The 24,239-nt window shown below is 36.8% G+C and overlaps 1 protein-coding gene across 1 annotated transcript in view; it reads left to right on the forward strand.

The window, feature by feature from the left end:
- LOC131063911 (uncharacterized) overlaps positions 1-24,239 on the forward strand; it is a 125,375-nt gene that overhangs the window by 62,596 nt on the left and 38,540 nt on the right. Inside the window, exons 14-21 of the mRNA XM_057997880.2 lie at positions 793-923; positions 5,535-5,594; positions 5,854-5,923; positions 6,033-6,097; positions 6,235-6,296; positions 6,408-6,531; positions 6,653-6,710; positions 6,837-6,949. Coding sequence (XP_057853863.2) covers positions 793-923; positions 5,535-5,594; positions 5,854-5,923; positions 6,033-6,097; positions 6,235-6,296; positions 6,408-6,531; positions 6,653-6,710; positions 6,837-6,949 — 683 coding nt within the window. The remainder of the gene's footprint in view (positions 1-792; positions 924-5,534; positions 5,595-5,853; positions 5,924-6,032; positions 6,098-6,234; positions 6,297-6,407; positions 6,532-6,652; positions 6,711-6,836; positions 6,950-24,239) is intronic.

Consider the following 24,239-nt stretch of genomic DNA (forward strand, 5'->3'; position numbering starts at 1 on the left):
GCTTAGAAAAAGAGTAGGACTGTTCTGTAACTGTGCTAGTGTCATTTGACTATGTATCTCAGAACTTTGAAATGAACAGATGCCATTTTGATTTCCAGCATCAATGAGAATTCTTCTAGGGCCAGGGAGAACGCTATAGCATTAACAATTGTATAAATAGAGCTATTTTAATATAGGAAGATTCAAGTAAAGTTGTATTGATAAAAGAAAGGAGGATTCGGCTGTTCATAATGATTTTTCAAGGTCGAGACAATTTTGTATGCCAACAAGATAATGTACTTGGTGATTCTCTGCAATTAATGAAGGTAGTAGGTATTTGCCACTATAGAAGCTGGTTTTTCCCTGTTTGAGTCTTTCTAGATTAAATATTGAGTGATTGCATGGATTTTATTTCTGTTGTGGCATGTTTCCTCCTTAATTTGAAGTTTTGAACAACTAATCCCTCTCTTTAACACCGTCATTTGTGATAACAAGTTAAGCAATATGCTAGCATAATTTATGATTCTTGAATTTTACTATTCTAAACAACTTACAGATCGCCACCTTTTTGGGGTGGTTGATCTTGAAAATGGGAAGTCAACTTTTGTACAATTTTATGTGAATGCATTTTATGTAAGGAACATATTTCAAATTGAAGTGGAAAGTGTTTTTTATTCCTAAAAAAATAAGGGAAATTCATTTTGAAAATAGTGCATAAACTTGACTAAAAAATTGGTTTTAAAAGGGCTTTTGTTTTCTTGAACAAATTTATTCATATCATCTTAATCAATATCTGAAGAGTTTTGATTTCAGGTGTTCTCTTGTTGGAGGAACTGGTTGGTGCATATGAATTCATTGGCATTCAATCTATAGTAGATGCTGTAAAACAACGTGTCGCAGAGGCAACCCAAGCAAAAGCTGCTGGTAACCTAAATTGGTGGAAGGTGCATATGTCTTTACATAACTTTTTTTCATTTACTTGGTGGGAGCATAATAGTTTTAGAATAGTTTTCCGAATTACTACGGCTAAACTTGTTCATTTCAAACAACAATTTCCAGTGGGGCTCTTTGTAGTTTCATAGAGGAATTTCTTTTAGTTACTGCAATAAAATCAAACCGTTGAATTTGTAGTAGTGCTTTGAGTAATAGACGATCTTTCTGTATCTGAATTATACTAAATCAAGACTAATGTGACATTTAATAACATTATTGATCAAGTATACTTAATGTGAATTTAAGCACCAACTTGTGCATCCCTTTCATTATAATTTTGGTTTGTTCAAATCTTAGATGTTAACTGTTCTCTTGAGAGGCGTGCCTATTAATGTTGAAGTTTATATATGATAAAAGAACTAACTTCTAAATAATTTTACAACTCATATTTTGATCAACCACTTTAGTGCAGATGAGGCTCCAAGTTATATTGGAAAGTTTAGCATGAGCAGATATATGTGCTTATCTGTGAAATATTTATAATATTTATACATAGATCAATAGAAAATCAAAGTGCAGCATATTAAATTCTGTTAATATCGTATGATGTACTATGTAGTGCACATTCTACATTTAGGAGCTTCTCATCATATGGCATCATCGCAGCCTATGTTCTCTTCATTTGAGCCTTGCAACATGCCACCTATTTTGACGGCAATCATACTTATATGAATGTAATTGGGAGGGGATTTATTGGCAACTTCAATGATGGGCAATCATACAAATAATCTCATTTCCATCTATCAAATCACTCATGATGGAGCAGGGAAGACTATGGAGTTCACTCCTGTTTTAGTTATCATTAGAGACTTGGAGAGTAAAGCAATCATTGCTACTGGTTTGGTGGATTTTGTATCACAGTTTTATGTACTCCTTTTCAATCTTTGTACCTATTGATGGATTTGATCCTTTAGATGATGATCACACTTCTAGCATGGATTCTGATTTTGAGGAGAACTTTGGTTATTTGAACTTGGGTATACTCAATTGTGATTGAGTTCTTGAACCTTGCATTCCATCTCCTCTTATTGAGATCACATCTACTTTTGCTTGTAATGATATGGCTTCTTGTGATTTGGTGCAACATGATATTCATTGTCTTCCAGATACAGTGACTTAGGATGATTACTTGATAGACATGGCAGACATTGCAGGTTTGTTTGTGGAGCCTTCTCTTGTAGATTTGGGAGGCAGCATTGGTGACATACATCTTCTCTTTGATTGAGTTGATCCTTCGCCAATTGTTTGTGAGGGAACACTATAACCCTTTTGTTTGTTCTCTACATGATCATTCTTCTCTTCTTGACACGAGTTGGATACTTAGAACAACATTTGGAGGAGGCCTCTTTATCTTTAGAGGAGACACTTGAGTTTTTGGATCTCGTTCTACATTCATCTTCATTAGATCCTAGATTGTCTTTTTCAGCAGTGTGGCCTAAACACCTAATTTGGAAGGGGCAAATCTCAACATCAATATGGGGACACTTGAGTAGCCTTCAAAGACTCCATACATTATCATCCTTTTTCTTACATCTTTCTTTCAGGAATGGGAAGACATCATTCATACACCTTTGGTTTTGTTTCTTCCTAAGGGGAGGAACATTGTTTGATGATTGTGGAGCATCTTTTACATCTAGTTTTGAGCATCTACCATTTTGTTCATTGTTTATATTGAGGGGGGTTTACATTGTCTCTCTTCTTCTCTCTTATGGGGGGATGTTTACCTCACATGGGGTTTTGTCTTCTCATGATTCTTTGAGATTATTTTGTATTTTCATCTCTCTTTTAGGTAGGAGTTTTGTCCCATTGGGTTTTCTTCTTTTCCACATTTATGAGAGATTGCATTTGTACATGGGTACTTAACATGGCCTAGTAGTTGGGACCCATCTTTGCATCTTTTGCATTTGTATACATTATCCCTAACTTGCATTTAGTGGGGGTGTTGGTGTGAATAAGGTGTTATATATAGTAAATTTATCACCTAGGTCCTAATCACACATGTAACTTAAGTTTACTTAGGGACCACATAGGATTCTTTACATATTAAATAGTTTTCCACTTTAAGTGGATAGTTATTACTTTTCCACCTTAAAAGGATGATAAGTTATCACTTTATGCCTTATGTCATCCTTATATCATAAGATTAAGACACTTGTCATAATCTTACGCTATCATATGTCTCACCAAGGGTCTTTCATACATTGTATATTCATTGTATTTACATTTTTGGTAGGAATACAGTTTATTCTTGTCATATTGATCTTCTCATGTTCTTGTGTTTTCCATTAGGCTTCTAGATCTTTGATGGCTATCTCCATAGCCAAATCTTACAATGGGTAATGACATATACTATGCTTTTGTGTAAATCTTGTTTCGTGACCCATAATCTCCTTTGTCTCCTCTTGGTCATTGTGCTTAATCAAATATATTCAAATTCCTTTGTTTTCTCTATTCATGATTTCCTTATTTGTTGATCTTTGCCTTTGTTGTTTGTAAAATTATCCACTACAAATTATTTCACTATGGTGGCCAACAATTTTATAAACTAATATTAGTTTCCTTTTGCAGTGACATCTATGATTTACCTTCTTCCCTTTGCCATGACCTCTTATTTGCCGTAGTTTCTCCTTGGCCATGACTTCACCAAAAACTCTCTGACAATTTCTATTGATTGAGATTAGTATTCTTTGAGGGATTACTAGTGGCTTCCTTTCTTCTATATCTTTTAAACAAGGGCTCAATCACATATATTTGCGTCTTCCTTTTGTTGCAGCTTTACCAAAATTTTCTTATGAACTCTTTGTATTGAGTGGCAACAACTCTTTAATGGTGACTTTCAATTCTTTTAAAGGCAATTGAAACTTTGACAATGAAGCAATGTCGATCTAAAAAATCAGTAGCCTTTTATTTTCTTTGTCTTTAGACAATAATTACTTTTTCACAGGCTAGCAAGATCCAGTTGTGATACCATTGTAATACCCTATCAAATTTAATTTACTTCACAAAATTCAAATGTTGATCGCTGTTCACAAAGCTTTGGAATTGGTTGTTGTAGATTAATAATATTAATTCCCCTAATCTCCTATTTACATGTATTAAAGAACTACATTAAATATTAAACATTAATTATTAATTTGCCTTATGGAAAGGTAAGCCTCTTCACAAGAATGTTGGAAAGATTAACCGAATGCAAGTGATCTAAATCAACTAGTCCTTAGAATGTCACTACCATGCTCAACATAAAACTACTTCAAAAATAGTGATCAGATTTGGGCATGAACAACAAATGCTATTAACTTGAAATCTTTAGCAATATTTACTAAAATTTCCTCTTTCCATTCACTTTTTTTAAGGTGCTGGAACCATTGGTTAGTGTTTTGTGGTAGGTGGATGCGGACAAAAACCACATGGGGTATCTATATGAAGCCATGGATAGGGCCAAAGAAGCAATTAAGCATTTGTATGGGTTGACCGTTGAACATAACCAAGTATGAATCAATATTGTGCATTATCGATTGGAAGTTGGACCGATTATTCCACTAATACATTAATGTTGGTATCTACTATTTGAGCCAGGTTTTTATTCTCCCCATTATTTAAAACAAATGAAAGGTTATGCTTGGCCTCAACATGTATTGAAAGGTTGATCCCTAAAGGTTATGCTTGGCCTCAACATGTATTGATGAGTTATAGTGTTCTAAGAGGGTAGAGAGGGCATTGTTTTCTTCAACTTTATCAAAACCCTAGATAAGTTGGAAAAGATAAAGCCTTATGTTACAAGTACAAATAACTATGTCAAAAGATTTCTCTATCAAGATGAGAAGAGGAGTTAATAGGGATCTGAGCGCCAAGGCTGGAGATTAGATATATGTAGTCCATAATGTATAGAACAGAAAAAGGATAAACAGCTTCATCATCCACAATCAAAGGATTTTTATAAGAATTGACGTCGTCCATAGGAGAACTTCCTGTGCTAAATGCCCTTTTTATAAAAAATAAAAATCCTAGAAGGAAGAAAGATATTCCAAATAAGATCTTCAAACATCAAAGGCTGATGAACCTTCAGAGATTTGGAGAAAACATGTGACATGTACCTCTCCATGGAACCTGGACTAATTTTAGGGGTACTAGATGGTCATTAACAATCAGACTTGATGTGAGAATATGGAGATTGGAAAGCTCTTATGGCAATGCACAAAGATGGTAATCGGCTTGTTAGTCTTAGGAGTCCCCTAAAAGGCTCGACTTGTGAAACTGACAACCCACTGAAGGTAAGGGGTCTAGCACCATATGTTGGGATAAGGAGTCTACAGAGTAGGTCTTGTAGGCATTGGGCATTTGAATTATGTTTGTGACATTAGTAATTCACTGAAATAAATCTTGAATACTTTGTGACAGTGCCATTTTGTTTGAGAATTGATCTGTGTTAATGAATTGTTTTCCATCAGTTCTTCAATACATATTTTAGTGGCATCATGTTTAGGTGTTTTTGTAGGAAATCAGCTTTTTCCCGTATTGAAATTTGAATTGTCAATTATATTATTTTGGTTGTTTTCTGACAGTTACGAGAAGCAGCAATTCTTGCCTTTGGATCGATTTCAGAGATGCTAGATGAATCACAGGTTTTCTTTAACATGCATGCTTAGTGAATTTTTTTAGATATAGCTGTCCTTTTTCTATTGTATTATTCAATAAAAGCTATCAGACAGACAGTACAAGATTTTCCATTGATTCTTTCTTCTTCAGTTGTGGAGACGATTTTCATGCTGGTATATAGATAATGTGCATCAAAAATATATAATTACTGTTCCACAACATTTAAAGAGGCATACTAGAGATAAGAATTTTGGAGTGATATTTTGATGTTTGTACACTTGGCAGTTAGAAGGTAGTCTCAAGTTTGATGTGGAAGCATTTCTTGATGATATACTTGCAAATGATATAGGAACAGGTGATGTTTGAATTAAAACATGGCCCTTTATTCAAGTTCCACGTCACAGTTATCTATGTTGTTGCTCATAAATTTATTTCTTTTTCTGTATTCCATGATACATTCGCAGCTATGGTGGAGTATCCATTTCTCAACGCACGTGCCTTCTGGGCTGCTTCCAAGTTTTCGTCAGTGGTAATTTCTCCAAATTTATCTCCTGATATAGACCCTCCCATCCTGATCCTATGTTAGCTGCCATTAAAGGCTGTCGATTCCGTATGAGGTTTGTCACACTATTCCTTTAACAGTTTCCATCTTTAAATTCTGTGCAGATTAGTAAGGGAAGGCAAGAGGAATTTGTTTATGCTTCTATGAGGGCATTAGCATCAGATGTGTAAGAAATCTTGTTTTCCACTATTGTAATTGTTACATGGTGACTTGGTCCTTTTATTATGAGGATATTGGCAACAATTGGAAATATAAATGGGAAATTCTGGGTTTACAGGCCTCCAACTGTGAAGGTGGGTGCTTGTAGAGCATTGTCGCAACTTCTTCCTCAGTCAAATGCAGAGATCTTACGGCCACATATGGGGGATGTTTTTTCTGCCATTGCAACCCTCTTAAAGGAGGTGAATTTATAGCCAAAAAAGGCACTTTAGTTGATTTTCATTCTTTTATTTGAATTGTAAGCTGCGCAATTATAAAATTAAAAAATTGAATTTCTCATTAACCGTGTCTTTCTATTTACAGGCTTCAGATGAAACTTTGCATCTGGTTTTGGAGGCTTTGCAGGCAGCAGTAAAAGCAGGTCTGGGATGATCATGTTGGCTCTTTTTGGCTGATCTCATAAGAGCAGGAGCTCTTCTATGATTTTTGTAAAATGCTTTTCAATGGTTGTACCTGTCTGAGTCATATAGTTCTTTTGTTGATTCAGACCAACAGACAACAGTGATGGTAGAATCAGTTATCTCACCTTTGCTTCTGAACATATGGGCACAACATGTTTCAGATCCTTTCATCAGTATCGATGCTGTGGAAGTTTTAGAGGTAATGTGAAATGAACCTGAATTGCATGGTGGTTTTATTTTCAATTTAGTGTCTGTTTTTCTCCTTGTAAATGAACTATACCTATTTTCTCATCAGCAAAGGCGTTAATCCTAAGTGTTTTTGATATTGATTAAGTAATGTTCAAAATTGGAACATCTCTTGATTGAGTTTGTCACAAAGAATTTATTACTGTATATGTTAGTGTCGTTTTCCTGTTTATTCCTTTTAACAAAGAACTTGATGCTTGATGCAACAGTTATTTGCAGAGAGATACTTAAGGTAAACAACAAAAGTTTTACCAGCTAGATTAAAGGACGGACATTACGTCTAGTCAAAAGTTATGGTTAATAGATCACAATTCCACAACAGAAGAACAAAACAAAATAATAACCGCATATGTGAAGTTCAATAACCTTGAAGGATTTAATCTATTTATTACCCATTGTCAAATTTTTCTAAAGATTATGAAGTATTCCATGGAGAAAATCACCTTTATCCTAGTATTCTTCTATTACATAAATAGGAATATAGATATAAAATTGGTAGAATTTCAGAATGCATATAGATGGGTTTGTTCATACACACAAATATGTTTTTTTTTCACTATTGACATTTTCCTAATAAAGTTGTAGTCTTGTTTGTTGCCATTTTAATTTGTGACTTTAATGACAAAACAAAATGGAATAGAATTGCAGAATGCATATAGATGGATTTGTTCATACACAGGTGTATTTTTTTTCACCATTGACATTTTCGTAATAAAGTTGTAGTCTTGTTTGTTGCCATTTTAAGTTGTGACTTTCATGACAACACAAAATGGAATAGTGTGAGGAAAATCGTCTCTTCAAATTAGCAAGGGGAGCTTCCTGATTTGTTTTATACCTATAGTCTAAAATAATCAAACTAGCCTTTGGATTGCTTGAAAAACAATCTAGAGATGTCTTTTGATCTTAAGGTAGGAGCACAAGATTCAAAGTATTTATTTCACCACAAGGTTTTCTTTTTTTGCAAGTATATTATAACATCAATTTAAACACTAACGTTTTTCATTAAATAATCTAGAGATCAATGGATACACATGAACAGTTCGATTGATTTGAACGAGAAATACAATACTTATAATGGCAATGGGCAAAGAATAAGATTGAAAAGAATGTAACAACTTTGAAGCATACAAAGTTGCTCAGCAAGGTAGAAGATTGGGGCTACACAAAGTTAAACAAAAACCTTCTTTATAGCTTGGCTTGCCAAACTTGCATGATTATTACAACACAAAGGGTGTCTGGTTCGCTGCCTTGGGCTCCTGGTTCTGTTCCAGTTTGTTTTTGGGTTTGGCCAGGGTTTGTACCCAGGCAAGCTGGCTTGTCCAGGGTGAACCCGTGGCAAGCTCAGGGTGAACCTGGAATCTTGGGTGCTCAAATTTACATTTTTTTTATGCAAAATTTTATAAAATTTATGGCAATGAGTTCAGACTTGCAGATTTGTGTGTTTGTTTTGCAAGTTATCATGCAGGTTTAAGACTTAAAAATTTAAAATTATTAAGAACAAGAGCAGACAATTGATAGATTTATTCAAATTTTTAATGTCTGAAGCAAGATAAAACAGAGCAGCAAACAATTGAGTTCTGACCTCTTACTTGTTAACCTTATACAATGTACTAAAACAATGTTCAATCACAACAGCAAAATACCCATGCTCAATCCTTGGCTTATGAAAATCAACAAAAATATTCAGTTTCCTGAGCTCACTTTCTTGACTGCTCATTCTTCTTCTTTTTCATCATCTTCAATCACATTAGTTGTTTCCGTGAAAGACTTTTGCTGTTACTCTTGACTGCTATTGCAAGAAGAAGAAGAATCCATTAGATGATTTAAACTTAGTATAAAGTTCCAATTGTTGCAAGTTGAATTTTGAAACAGTGATACTGAACTTGATATTATCATTTTAATATTTTGATGTTGAACTTGAAGTTTACACCTTGGATTGAGCACAAAGTCGCCTGAACTATGATGATCAGATTGCACTATATGAGAGCAATTCGCCGGTGATAGCAAGGCATCATATTCTCTGAAGATGATAGTATGCATGAGGCAGATCGCTTGTATGACTGAATTTGATTGCTTGATAATTTCGCATGACAATGGAATGCTTGTGTTTGAATGTGTAGATTGAGTCTTGTTATATACAAGACTCAATCTCTCTTTCATGAGTTGGCTGGGCCTATAAGGATGACTTATAAATATTATCTTTTATTTATTTCCTTGCTTTTGGCGACACCTTTTAATTGACAAATAAGGTACAATTGGGGCCACGCTTTACATAACATTGACTTAGGGCCCATTTTAAAATTACAATAGCTAATCGCTCACATATTACTTAAATTTTAATTGCCAAAGGCAACATTAAAATTTAGCATAGTAGAATCTGATACTAGCTAGATATTTCAACATCAAAAGTATGTCAAAGGTGAAACTTTTATCCATCTTTTTTGGAACTTCGTGTAGCTTTTTACAAATGTGTCATCTTCTTCTTTAGCATATGGCCAAAACTTTTCTGTTTTGATCTCATCATTTTATTGCTTTAACCATTGTTCATTAACTCCCAATTCTTTCCTTTTGAAACCTTTAGTGTCAAGGTAACCTGCAAGGCAATAATATGAAATGTGAGTCTTTTAGAGGATTCTGTAAGGTGCCTTCTCTTGCCTTGAAAACAATCTTCATTTCTTGCTTTCCACAAAAGCAATGAATTTCAGTGGTTCAAACAAGCCAAAATAAATTATACTTCCTATTTAACCCATCCACATAGCGAAACAAGATTTCTTGCCAAGAAAAATTGGTCTTTATCCCACCCACACAATTCAGAAGTCAATAACAACTAGGTTTCTTTAGTAAAAGAACTGTCCAAAAATATATGTTCAATTGTCTCAGAAGCCTTGCAAAAGAAGCACAAGTCTCTACCAGAATTATACTTAAAGCAACTCAAGTTAACAACCAATCTCTTCAGGAGAAGTAAACATCTAAAACAAGCTTTTTTGGCTCAATTACATGGGACCGACTTTAAGGACCTTGGACCAATGACTTTGGTCAAAATTCAATTACCAACAATTATTCAAGTGCCTAGTGACATCTTGGGAGTTACTTAGGGTGCTGTACACTTTTCTGGGATTGATTTTACAAAGAGTAGAACCATAATTCCAAATCAAATTCCCACAGATTTTTTTATCAAAACTGAGCTGAATAGGGAAATGCATTACGAAGCCTTTGCCAAGTCTAAAATTAATTATTTTCCACAACATTACTAAACTCTTTGATGCCTTTACAGAAGGGCTTAAGGCTTATTCTTTTATTGTAATTTCCACTAGATGGATTTAAAACCACAAACCTTATTATTTTCCTTTTCATGCATACTATTGCCTTTGATATAACATCTCACCAACTCCGACACTTCCCAAATGCTCTTCAAAACCTTAGAGCCAAAAGGGGAAACATTAAATTTATCAAAGTAAACATTGTGAGGTTGCAAACCTTTTCATTGCTTGGCATTCTTGGGGATTGCTAGTTGGATATTGTTTCTCAATAGCAATTTCCTAAGATCCATACCACTAAAAGATTTTTTTATCCATTTGGTTGCAAGAGAAATTGATGCATAAGCATCTCAGAAGATTATACTACATTGCAATGCATTACATCATTTTGGCTCATAGAAGAGAACAAACCATCAACAATTTGTCATACACAATTTCTGGATAAATGGATTAGTTTCTAGGAAGATATCACTAGTAAAAGATCCTACGTAGTACATAATAGACAATACAAATTGGAGATTTCTATTATATCAGAAATATCATAAAGATGATTACATCATTACAATGAGTAGCAGTAACATTACAATGACTAGCATGATATCAAAATAAGTACAAATATCAAAATGTCAAAATGTAGTGAAGGGAGGCCTCTAATCATCTACAAACTCCTCATCATTGGAACTATTGGACTCCTCACGGTCAAGATCCCTCAAACTAATACCAACTAGCCCTGCATATGAAGTGGTAGCATCCTCATCAACCTGTGATGGATCCTCTAGCTCTACATCCTATCATGCCGTTGGACTCTCTCTGTACACAAATGTCTTGCGGTCAATGAGACGCAAAGCACTATTTACAACCACAAGCTTTTCTACTCTCCTAGAGTTAAGTCTGTGCCTCTTAAGAAAGTGCATGAAGCTATATGTAGACTAGTTCCTCTCAACAGTTGAAGAGCTAGAAACTTGAGATAGTAAATGAATTGCTAGTGGTAGTCAAAGATTTTTGACCATGACAATTCCACAACAAAAGTGGGTCTTCCTTGTTGATTGTAACTAGGTAGAATGCGGATTCCAATTGCCTTAAGGCAACATTGGAATCCGCCAAGGGCTGGGCCTTTCTCTCTCCCCTCTCACACGCCACACTAAAGGGGAAACGTGTTCCCTCTAATAGGGCCGACCCTATAACTAAAAAACACATGCCACTCAAAAGGGAAATGTGTTCCCTCTAATAGGGCCGACCCTATAAACCAAAAGTAATAAAATAAATAAAAAGAATCAGCACCAAGCCAACCTAAAATAGGTCCTCGTGCCTCGTATAAATAAACAACTACTTGACCTCATTCAGACATCATATCATTCTACACATCATGCGAATTAGCTCTCAAGTGGAAGTGAAAATAGTTAGTTATCTGTTGTGCTTGAATGCGAATTACATCTGCTGCCAAGGTGTAAACTTTAAGTGTGATTATCTCCAGGGAAAGGTGCGAACTGCTATCAAGGATTAGGCGTCCAAAAGTGTAGACCAAGTTACTGGTTGGTGAAGTCAAAAGTGCAGATCTGAGGTGCAGACCTGATACTGATTAGTCAACTACATCAGCCCTAAGTGTGGCCATATCAGACCTCTTAAAGAGATAAGTGTTGTAATCAGAATATTGTGTATAATTCATAATCAGATCTGAGGATCTCTTCTTGCTGGGTTTTTCCTCCTAAGAGATTTTCCCAGGGTAATGTTGTCTTGTCTCATTTTGTTTGCTTTTGTCATTTACTAAGTTGAAATCCATAACTAAAATAATCTAATTCTAGTTACTAAATCTATTTTTTGAGTTTTTCTGTTAATCTGAAAGTAAAACTAACACTCTTGTGCCATAATTGCTATTTCCATCTTAGTCGCATCTGAATAACCCCTAAGAGTGGCAAATTTTGTCCACTTAGTGCGAATTGTGCCACCTAAAGAATTCTGCCTTCACCTCATCATCGTGAATTGGTGTAACTCCACTAGGCCTAGCCTTGTACCACTTAGGATTCAAGGCATAGGCAGGCATATGCAAGGGATTGTTGAGCTTATCCCTTTTGTGCTGAATGATTGGTCGAATGTGCTCATTGTAGAATGCTAAAGTGGGGTCCTTCACTCACATAAAACCCTCATCTAGTCAAGCATAGAATCAATGCACACATACACCTCTCAAAGGGTAGGTGCATCCCCATCCCCATGTTTGATGACTTGGAAAATTATGTATTTTGCATCAGTACAAAACACATCACTCTTCACTATTTCCTTCACCCTTCTCTCCTGCTTTGTCTTGGCCTCAACCCACCTATTCCACTCTGCTGTCATAACCATGAGTTGCAATGCCTCTTGCAACTCAATCATTCTTTCCAAGAGTGAAATAGGATGCATATTTGGTCTCAATTGGTTTCAAGCATAGTTGAAAATCTTGGACTCGGCAAACCAAAAATTTGGACTTGGACTTAGACTTGTGAAAGACTCGTGAAAGACTCGGCAAGGACTCGGCAAAAAGAAAAACCGTAGTTTTACAAAAAATCATAAAGAAAAAAATGCATTTAGAGAGCATAAGAGCCATAATTGAAACATTACACATGTCACATGCTCATAGTTTCAAACTTTCAACTCTAAAATGTATAATACCAAGATTTCTTCAATGCTAATTATGCTGTTATATGGAGCCTAATCAGACTCTGAGGTTAAATTTTCCCTACTTCCATCGGCGCAGTTTCCCCCTATATTTTTCGACAAGGGTTTGGGGGCAGCGCCCCCAAGTTGGGGTCAAGGGGCATCGCCCCTTGCGGGGTCAATGGGCAGCTTTATAAAGGCGTCGGGTGTTATTTTTCTTTTATTTTTCACTCCCTTAGTTATGCCAAATGATGGCAATTTTTTTTTAAAAAAACTCAATTTTAAAGCTTGCATGACTTTTTTTCTGGGTCACGCGAGTCCATCTAAAAGACTCGCGAGTCCTTGCAAAAGACTCGCGAGTCTTTCAGATGGACTCGCCAGGACTCGCCTCGCGAGTCCTTGGCGAATCGACTCGTGGCTCCCATGGACTCGCGAGTCCGTGGCGAGTCCACTAGTTTTAAAACTATGGTTTCAAGAACACCTTTGAGAAGGTCCTGAATTAAAACTATGGTTTCAAGAACACCTTTGAGAAGGTCCTGAAGAGTGCATGTGAAGTGTGGTGGTTTGCAGATAAACATCAACACATCTCTCGCATCGCTGACCATTCCTCTAATTTAGTCAGTCTTCCCCACGTCCTTGAGTGTGTTGTTCATGGCTGCCTCAATAAGTTTCCCTGCAGCTCTACCACACATGTGCTGCATCTGTCATTACTTGAACCACATTTTGTGGCCCAACCTCCTGAATAGCCTCCTTCAGGACCTCAAACTGAAAATCATGAGGTAAATATTGTAAAGTTCATTGATAGTGGTAGCATTGATAAAACATCCAGACCCACATAGATTGCTTGGATCCAAGGTGATCATAAGATACTAGTAAATTTGCAATGTTTGGTGAAATTTCATATACGATCATGTATTGATGGGTAAATCAGTATAACAACAATCTTTTACCAATTTAAACTTTTTCAACTTCAATCATAAGTATATAACTTATCTTATTACCATATTCATTGCATACTAACATTCATATGTAATCTATCCAATATGAACACAAGTTGACACAAGATATAGACGTGGAAACCCTTACGGGAGAAAACCGCGGCAATAAATGCTTTTATAAATTTCTTTTACACTGTTTGTAGGCACCAACCCCTAACTCTATTTGTGAGCACCAACCCACTGGAAGCACCAACTCCCAAATCTGATTTCGTGAGCACCAACCCATTGGAAGCACCAACTCCCAAATCTAATTTCGTGAGCACCAACCCATTGGAAGCACCAACTCCCAAATCTAATTTCGTGAGCACCAACCCACTGGAAGCACCAACTCTCACTTCTGAATTTGTGAGCATCAACCCATTGGAAGCACCAACTCCCCAATCCAGAATTAGTGAGCACCAACTCACTTCATATAAATCTGAATTTCCATCTTGACAATGTTGCTATCTCAACTGATGATGGACAGTTTAATCTTTTGCATATATTCCTTCCTCACAAGCATATATTCTTCTTCATAAAACTGTTATATTATCTTCCACAAATCTGTTATGAATTTATGATCTTTTCATAAATCTGCCATAATTCTTCTTCAAAATCTGTATTAAATTTTTTGTTAAAGAATAATTTTTTCTGATTTATTTTTGTTATTATGCAGTCATACCAATACATTGTATATCCTCTATCTTCTTTGATAAATCTGCTTCAAAGATTACTTTACAGTTTACTGTATAATGTTCTTCAATCAGTCTTCTTTCTTCACGTGGTCTTCTTATATTTTCTGTCCCTTGAACCCTCTTTCAAATCTGCACATTCATGTTCATATATCTGCTAGTATATATGATATGTCTTTAACACACAACACACCTACAAATCTGAAATTATTTTCTTTGATAAAATCTGCAGTGATCTCTCTTCTATGCCTTCATTTTCGGATCTGTGTATGTCTGATTGATATTTTCTTTTTCTACACACTTTAAATGTATTTCGCACCTCTTGAAACAAACATTTTCTTTAAAACAAAATACATCTTTTATTAATTTATTGCTTAAACAAACCTCTTCTCTTTTTAATACTAATCGTATCTTTCACCCATTTGTTCCACCTTGATAAACTTGCTTTATGAATATTCACGTCTCCTTCACAAGTTCGTTTCTTTTTGTCTTAACAAGACTTTTGTCTTTTATAGTCAAACAAGTTCGTTTCTTTTTGCCTTTTATCGTCAAACTAATCATTGTCTTAAGCGCTGCTTACTTTATTAAAAGACAATCTTTTATGTCATTGATTGGTATAGATAAATCCCAATCATTCCGTTGCTTTATAATTTTGTCTTTATTCATTTTTGTCCTTTTCTGATGTTTGTCTTTTTTTGTGAATAAGACACAGCAATTTTTGTCATCTAACTCATTTGGTAAATACGTTTGTTTTCTTTCATGAGTCTTTAGCCATCGCTGCAAAGGTTTTTTTTATTTCAGTTCTTATTAATCATGTCAGTAAATTAAAAAAATTTCTATCTGCTGTAGTATTCGATCTCTATTATGAACCCTTGTGATCTGCTATAACATTCGATCACTGTCTTTCTGTCGGATCTGTTGTCAAAACAGAGTTGCTGCTACTTTAGAATAACTACTCTAATGCTAATGCCATCGCTGTTTGCTTGATATATTGTTTCTTTTAAATATGGAATTGATTTTATCCTTTCACCTTCTCATACATTAATCAGATAGCACCTGTTTATTGAGACATATTCAATTGCTGCTCATATTTAAATTAAATGATACTTAAACTCCAAATTCATTCATTGCTGTTCTCACATAATCATTATCGCTGTCATCCCAACTGTCTTATACGATCATAATAATTACAAGGATTGAATCGCTTGTTCAGAGGATCGCTGATGTCTAAGAGTCACTGCTTCTATTCTTTCAATGTCTTCCTTACGTCATTCCAAAAAATATAAATATTTGTTTGACCACCGTAAGCAGCTGTCAAGGATATGCTACCTATAATGCATATGAACTTTGATATCGGGTTAAAACAGTTTGTGACCTGCATATTGACATTTTCGATACTCTTATGAATAATTTCAATATAGTCTGAGCAGACATTTGGTTGTATAGATATGTGCCGTGTAAGATTTTTACTTATACGGTATGAACTCTGTATATGGGCTCTGTATAAGGGCTCTGTATATGTATATGTGTGTCTTTATTAGTCCCCAGTCTGCTGTATTGTCCACAGTCTATCTGCTCATAATGCTATGTGTACCACTCTGCACGGTATATGTCCACAGTATGGTATATGCAAATTACTGTCGTTCTGGGAATACACTATTTGAAACCTTTTATTGATATGTGTATATTGTATTTTTACTGGTACTGTATATTGCTATGTTCTGAACCTTTACTCTGCTATGTTCTGTCTATAGTCAATACTAAATATACTTCAGTATATATATAATGCTGGAACAATCAATACTGGTACTGTATATACTACAGTCTTCTGTATGCTGTCATCTTTTTATATATTACTGTATATACTGTGTATATATATATACACACTGTATATATGTATTCTGTAGCCATTTGTTGAGACTATATATATATCAGTTTGTTGCTTAGTGGTTCATTGTCTTTGTAAACAGGTTGCTGCATTGATCACTGTATACCCTCATCTTGTATATGGAGTTCATCTTCAATACTGATCACTAATCTGATCATGGAGATGCCTTCAATTCTGATCATTAATGGTTTCATGTCTTCTTCATATAAATCACAGCTATCCAATTATTTAATCATCACCTTTTACAGGACTAATTGTCTTCTTACATCTTTGACATAAAGACTTCTAATTCCTTTGACATCAATGACAACATTTCCATCAAGTTATTGATTAACATCAAGAAGTGTAGCTTTATGAAAACATAATTGGCCTATTTGGGATTGTAATTTCTGTTAATGTGTTGAAGATGAACCTAGAGAAAGTAAGGGCAAGTGTGGAGTGGCCTACACCAAAAAGCATTGGGGAGGTGAGACCTTTTCATGGATTGACGAGTTTCTATTTGAAGTTGATCAGTAGCTTTAGTGCTATTTGCACATTGATGACAAAGACATTGAGGGGAGATGAGAAGGAATTCAAGTGGACATCAAGAGCACAAAAGTGTTCTGAATTGCTGAAAAGGTAATTGAACAACTTTTATAGCTTTGCCTAATTTTGATAAAGTACTTTAAGTAGATTGTGATGCTAGCGGAAGTGTGATAGGATTAGCATTGAGTTAGGAAGGTAGACCTATGGCATATTTCAATGAGAAGTTGAATGATAAAAGGAAGAGATATCCAATCTATGATTAGGAGTTCTATGCCATAATCCAAGCTTTGAAGAAGTGGAGACATTATTTGTTGCCAAAGGTATTTGTGTTGTATGTTGATCATAAAGCCTCACAATATTTGAACATTCAAGGTAAATTGAACCAAAGACACGTGTGATGGGTAGAGTTCATGTGGAGCTATATATTTGTATTAAAACATTGGAGTGGAAGGTCAAATTAGGTTACAAATACATTGACTAGGAGATGAAGCTTGTTAATGGAAATGAAGGTAGTTGTAATGGGATTTGGTGAACTAAAACGCTTGTATGAGGATTACCTTGATTTTTTGGGAACTTGCAAAGCAAGTAGAGACGTTGTAGTGACTGATAGAAGCAATTGGTTGGACTATTTCATTTAGGATGATATTTATTCAAGGTTAACCAATTGTGAATACCTAGGGGCTCAATGTAGGAGAATTTGATCAAGGAGAAACATAGTGGGGGACTAGTAGGCCACTTTGTTATTGACAAGATTGTAGCTTTGAAGTGAATTAATTTTGGCCTCAAATTTGTAAGGATGCAAGGAAATTCGTTTAAGAATGTAGAACCTGTCAAGTTACAATGAAGTGGTCAAAACACTGGACTATAATAACCTTTAACAATATTGGAAAGACATTGGGAGGGTATTAGCATGAATTTGGTGTTGGGACTACCGAAGACACAAAGAGGACATGATTCCATATTTGTAGTAGTCAAGCAATTTTCCAAGATGACACATTTCATTCCTTGTAAGAATACACATGATGTTGTACATTTTGCTGATTTATTTTTTAGGGAGATACAGGAACTTACAAAGATCCAATTTACTTTGTAGACACTTACCAAAAATAGCATTTTTTTTCAACATAATTGGAGTGCACTAGAAAAGTAAAAAGTTCTCTTGGAAATAAAACAGTGCGAGACACGCAATGGATTTCAAAGAATCGATGTTGTTCAATTAATCAAGGAGACAAAGCTCCTTTAAATAGAGTTACAAAGACGATGTTTCTAAAAGAAACAATCGTTAACTAGAGGCGAAATTAGAAACAACTTAAATGACCATTAATAACACAAAGAGAAAGATATTATTTTAATACCCTCCCTTAATGGTCATCGTTCTAACTACCAAGAGAAATAATAGAGAAGGTTGCCCCCTTCTTCTCAGAACACGCTGCAACAGAAGACAAGAGCCTGCCACTAACTCTGCCACTTGAGATGAGTCTGCCACCAACCCTCTCAGAAACTGCAGACCTTCTGGAGATACAACAACACCAACCGTCCAACCTGATGTTGGAGAACTATTCCTCTCTATAACTAGAGACACACCAAGAACAACTGTCACGATTTTGAGGAAAAAATCGGCAAACCCTCCAAACTATTGTAGATGAGCAAGATGCTCGAAAATAGACTGCAAATAAGACACTAGTGCAGATGTTCGCACAACAACTCCAGGTGCGACTAAAAACAGATTGCAGCAAAGTACAATTTTTGAGGAAAAAATCATAGACCCTCATGATTTTTTGTTTTTTTTACAGGGGACAAAAAATATTTAAAACCCACAGATAATTTTTTAGGACAAAATTATTAAAACCCACAGATTTTTTCAAGGGAAAAAAATATTAAAACCCATCAGAATTTTTTTCAAGGTAAAAAAATATTAAAAACCGAAACAAACATCGATGCCCATAAGCCATCTTCACACTTTTCGAGGCGCAAAAAATGAGGTACTAAGAAGATGCTAAGTGCACAAAACCTAATTGCCTTCCAACATCAAGTTGGTCAGTGACACCATCTTGCACATTTTCCAATGCACAGAAAATGAAAAAAATTGAGAAGAGGAATTGGCACGGAATTCAAAAAAATTCAAATCCCAATGCAGAAACAGAGGCAGATGCAGGTACATACTTCAAAAAATGAAGTACGACGGGCACAAATTTCAAGAAAACATTTCCGGTTGACCCAGAAAAATCCGAAGACAACCTAGAAATCCTTGCAAAAAACCCAGAAGGAATTTGCTGTCGGAATCTGGATCTGCTGGCTTGAAAATCGAGGCACGAAAATCGAGGCACCCAAAAATTTTGACGACGACCCAGTTGAGATCTCGAAAATACCACGACAAATCTGTACTCGGACATTTTTTTCGACTGAATCTGGAGGGTCAAAACCCTACCTGAAAGTCAAAAAACGCGGGTTTGACCAAGTTGCGGGTTGCAGAAAAAATGGCGGGTCTGCACCGTGCCAAAAAATGCCGAAAACCCTCGCTAGACAGAGGCAAACAGGAAGAATCCTGTTACACGGCATAAACACAGTCCAAAACGGACTTTTGAACACAATTTTTTTTTTCAAAAATCTGCAGCAAAACTAAGAGGCCTGAAAAATCTCGGAAAAGAATTCACAAATTCTTTATTCAGGCTCTGATACCATAAAAAATAGTGCGAGACATGCAATGGATTTCAAAGAATCGATGTTGTTCAATTAATCAAGGAGACAAAGCTCCTTTAAATAGAGTTACAAAGACGATGTTTCTAAAATTAACAATCGTTAACTAGAGGCGAAATGCTCATTGCCAACTTTATTGCTCATTGCTCATGGTGTCTACCTCAAGTGAGAGTGAGAGAAGAACTCTAGCATCCATACGAGACAATGTCATTTTGGTCTCTGCTGTTTAAGTGCATTCCCCCAATGGTTGGAGCGATTGAGGCATAAAGTCCAGAGTTGGGGGTGGGAGACTTTTGAGAGTTACGCATCTGGGTACAATACAAATGAAAGATCCCCTCCAAGGTCTGATCTGATTTTTTCTGATTTGTAGGCTTCCTGATTGAAGTTTTTGTGTTTGTTTGCAAAGGTTTTAGTTTGAGTTTCAATGTGATGATGGAATGGGGTTTACCATAGAACATATGCAAGAAAATAATAATTTTTGAACCCAAATGAAAGATTATGAAAGACTGATATAAAAGTCTAAATTCTGATTTATTTGGATCAGCAATGCATTTATTCAGAATTAGAGAATCGAGACACCATGAACAAGAATTTGCATACCCGGGAGTCTAGCGCTCAACTAGTTGAGGAATTTTATTGAAGAATTGAAAGGAACACCTGAATAGGGGCGTCCAACTTGCTAAAAGGTGCCAATAGTTTTATTTGCAATAACAATAATTACTGAAAACAAATAATGAAAGTAGCCATGGAAATGCTGAATTCTACACTTGGCCTCTAGGCAAGATTATTGAATCAACTGGAAGTCCCAATGTGCATAACAACTGATCCATAATTTATTCCTGATATCTGAATGAATCACCAATTTGCTTCTGATAATTGCTGATGAATAAGAAATCTGTACGAATTCCAATGCCACTCGCAAATGGTACGACTGCAAGGAAAGAAGTATGACTATCCTGGATATTGTACTGCTGGAAAATGAGGCTTCAAACCCTCCAAATCTGCTCACAATCGCCTTATATCTGCTGTAATCAAATTCTACGCAAAACCCTTGCAGAGGATTTCATCAAACAACGACCAATTGACCTCCAGGCGGCATTATTTATTATTGAATAAACTTGGTCCGAATGCACCAAACCCCAGGTGCCTTATTGCTGAAGAAACCTGTTAAATCTGCCTGAAAATAATCATCCAATGTCGCACAAATGGAAACCCTGTGTAGATTCCCCACAATGGTGAACTGTTTTTTTGTTAAATTCACAATTATCCAAGGGATTTCGTCCTCAAAAAATGTCTGGCATGAGTTGCAATGAGAAAGAATTTTGAAAAACTCATCCATCATAATGAGCAAATAGAGAAATGAATTCTCTTTTATAAAACATGTTGTCATTTTGTGACACCCTTGGTCCATCAATAAGAACCGATCAAAAAAATGTTCCATGGACCAGTGCTGCCCCAGTTGATCAAAGAGAAAAGTAGTGGAATTATGAAGTGTGAAGTGTTGTCTTGTTTGGAGAAAGTTCCTTCCTTAGCCTTTTGTCTCTTCCCTGGAACTCCGAAACCTGGAGGTTCCTTTCCCTTGCCCTTTTCTTTTCCCTGAACTTCGGAACCCCGAGGTTTCGAAGTCCCTTGCTGCCTGTCCTTCCCTTCCCCGGAACTCTGGAACCTCGTGGTTTTGAAGTTCCGTCCTTGGCCTTTTCCTTTCTTTCTCCAAAACATCGGAACCCCGAGGTTCCGAAATTCCTTTCCTTAGCCTTTTACTTTCCTTGTCTCTTCTTCTGTTCCCCAAAACTCCGGAACCCCGAGGTTTCGAACTTCCTTTCCTTTGCTTCCCTTCTCTTTCCCGGAACTTCGGAACCTCGTGGTTCCGGAGTTCCCTCCTTGCCTTTTTCCAGTTCCCCAGAACTTCGGAACCCCGAGGTTCCAAAGTTCCTTTCTTGCCTTCTCTCCAGTTTTTCTGAACTCCGGAACCCTAAGGTTTCGAAGTTCTTTTCTCTTAGTCTCCTTTCCCTTCCCTGGAACTCCAGAACCCAGAGGTTCCGAGTTTCCTTCCCTTGTCTCCTTCTCTCTTTCTTGGAACTCCGGAACCTCGAGGTTCCGAAGTTCCTTCCTTAGTCTTCCCCATTTTGGGAACCCGAGTTTACCAAGTCTTCCGACTTCCTTTCGACTTGCAACACTTCAGGATGGTGTGATCAACGCTCAAAGTTTTAAATGGTCCGACGACTCTTGTGACTTGTGCACCTTCTTTTGTGGAGCTACAGGGGTGTATTTAATAATTTTGTAGGATTTACATCAAGAGAGGTATAGGGCCATGCTTATTGTGGTTACCTATGTCATGCCTGCATGCTCTGACTTTGGAATGTCAGTCAATCCACCTTCTAGAAGTACCTTTCTTCTTAGGATTGCATTTTCAAGGTATGGCCAGGTTTCTTGCATGTACACAATGTCAGGTGCATGCACTTCCTTGCATTCCCTGATTGACATTTCCCTGCACACACAAGGGTCATGATCTCTCTTATGCAACCATTTTCTATATAAGGCTGTTATGCCTCATTGTAAAGGGTGCTTTCCCTGCTGGCTTGAGCTATTCTATGCTCTTTCACTCTTGAAGACTTGGATTTATTTTTGCGTTTCTGCAACTGTAAGTTTGGCCATTGTCCTTTGAATGAATTGAAATCATCACTCTTGCCTTACTTCAACTTGTGCATGCTGTGTATGTTTCCTTACCTTCATCATAGTTGTATGTTTTGTGGCTCTTCTCTCATATATGTGTGTTAATTTATTTTTGAGTGTGACTTGTGGGAAACTTCTCCCCTTTGATATTTAGCAAATTCTAACCTCCATACATGCATTGGGGTCATTCATACAACTGAAGTTTGTGCATCTCCTGGGTGTTTCAGTTGATTCTTTGTGCCATTTCGGGTGGGGCAAGAAACATCTCTTTGCTTGATGCATCACCTCCTTTCATTTTAAGCATTTCTCTCTTCCTTTTTCCTCTGCAAGCTGTTAGGATAGGCTTAGGAGTAAGTTTTGAAGTGTTGAGTTGGTTCAACACCTGCACTTGGTTTGAGAAGGAAGCCGACCTTCTCTGGAGATTCAACCCCCTTGCGCAAGGTTCCACACTTCGGGGTTGTTTCCACGTTTCACGAGGTTGTTGAGTTGATAGCTCAGCAAGGGTGCAAGCTTTTGTGACAACAATTTTTGGCACGCCCCATGGGACTTACTTTCGATGCACATGCTAAGGATTCAGTGCTGTTCTTAGTTTCTCAGCCTTTAGAGGTAATCATCTCTCAAGGACTTGGTGACTCTGCTCACAAGTCCAGTTCTTGTTCATGCCAAGTTCCTAACTTCGGAACCTCGGAACCCCCAAGTTCCCAAGTCATCGAACTCTGGAACTTCAGAACCCCTAGGTTTCACAGTTCGCAACTCCGGAAGTCCGAAACCCCCAGGTTCCGAAGTGCCAAAGTCTAGAACCCCGAGGTTTTGAAGTCTCTGCTCACAGGTCCACTGCTTGTTCATGACTAGTTACAATTACAGATTTCATGCCCAAAATTTACACAAGGGCGTCTTCTAGAGGTAGTTTTCAATTTGAAGAACTCTCATCTTCAAGTTCTAGAAGGCGACCTTCATTGTCACCAGAAAGGGGGGTCAAGGTTGTAAACGCTCCATCTCCTAGGTCTCATTCTACCCCTCCATTTACTAGACCATTACTATCAAGGGCTCCCACCACTCATATCAATAGACCTTTGTTTCACATGGCCAAAAATCAAGTTTTTGTTACCTTCAATGGGGGAAGTTCTCTTATTTTGACTCAATGGAATGATATACCAGTGGCTGCGTTAAAAAAGTATACCATACTTCACTGGTGAAACAGCTGCTACCCCCATTGAGCACCTTCAAGACATTGCGAACATCTACTCCGTCCATAATGACACTCAGGATGATGTTGTTGTTAGACTCTTAGCCACGTCTTTGAAAGGAAAAGCTTTGCAATGGTATAGAGGATTGCCGTCTAGTTCATTTCACAATTGGGATGAATTGGGGGAGAGGTTGTGCAAACATTTCGAAGACAAAAGTGATCATCTATCACTTGTGGAGCAGTTGACTACAGTTAAGAGGGCACCTCATGAGTTCATGGGAGATTTCAATTTCAGATTCCATAAGACATGGAATAGAATTCTTGCTCTGGTGAAGCCATCTCCAAATCATGCCTTCTTGTATTATCTTAGAGCTCTCAACAAAGATATAGCTGTCATGATACAATCAATGGGTGGAGCCTCTCTACCAGGTGCATATGACATAGCCATAAGGGCAGAAAATTGTTTGATTCAGGCTGGGAAGATAGCTCCAAGCCCTCCAATGCTTCTCTTCCCAGAAGCTCCCACTCAACAACCCACCTTGGCCCCTATCCCCATGGCACCGACAGATCAACCATTGACATCCTCTACATCCTCTAATGAGCTCCATGAAGTCAAGACTCTATTGCAAAGCTTTAGCAATGAGTCGGTGACACTAAAGAGGCAACAAGCCCAGCATAGCAGACCTTATCAAGCACAAAATCAGAACTATCAGCAGA

Source organism: Cryptomeria japonica, chromosome 3 (genome assembly GCF_030272615.1).
Source record: "Cryptomeria japonica chromosome 3, Sugi_1.0, whole genome shotgun sequence".
NCBI classification, from domain to species: domain Eukaryota; kingdom Viridiplantae; phylum Streptophyta; class Pinopsida; order Cupressales; family Cupressaceae; genus Cryptomeria; species Cryptomeria japonica.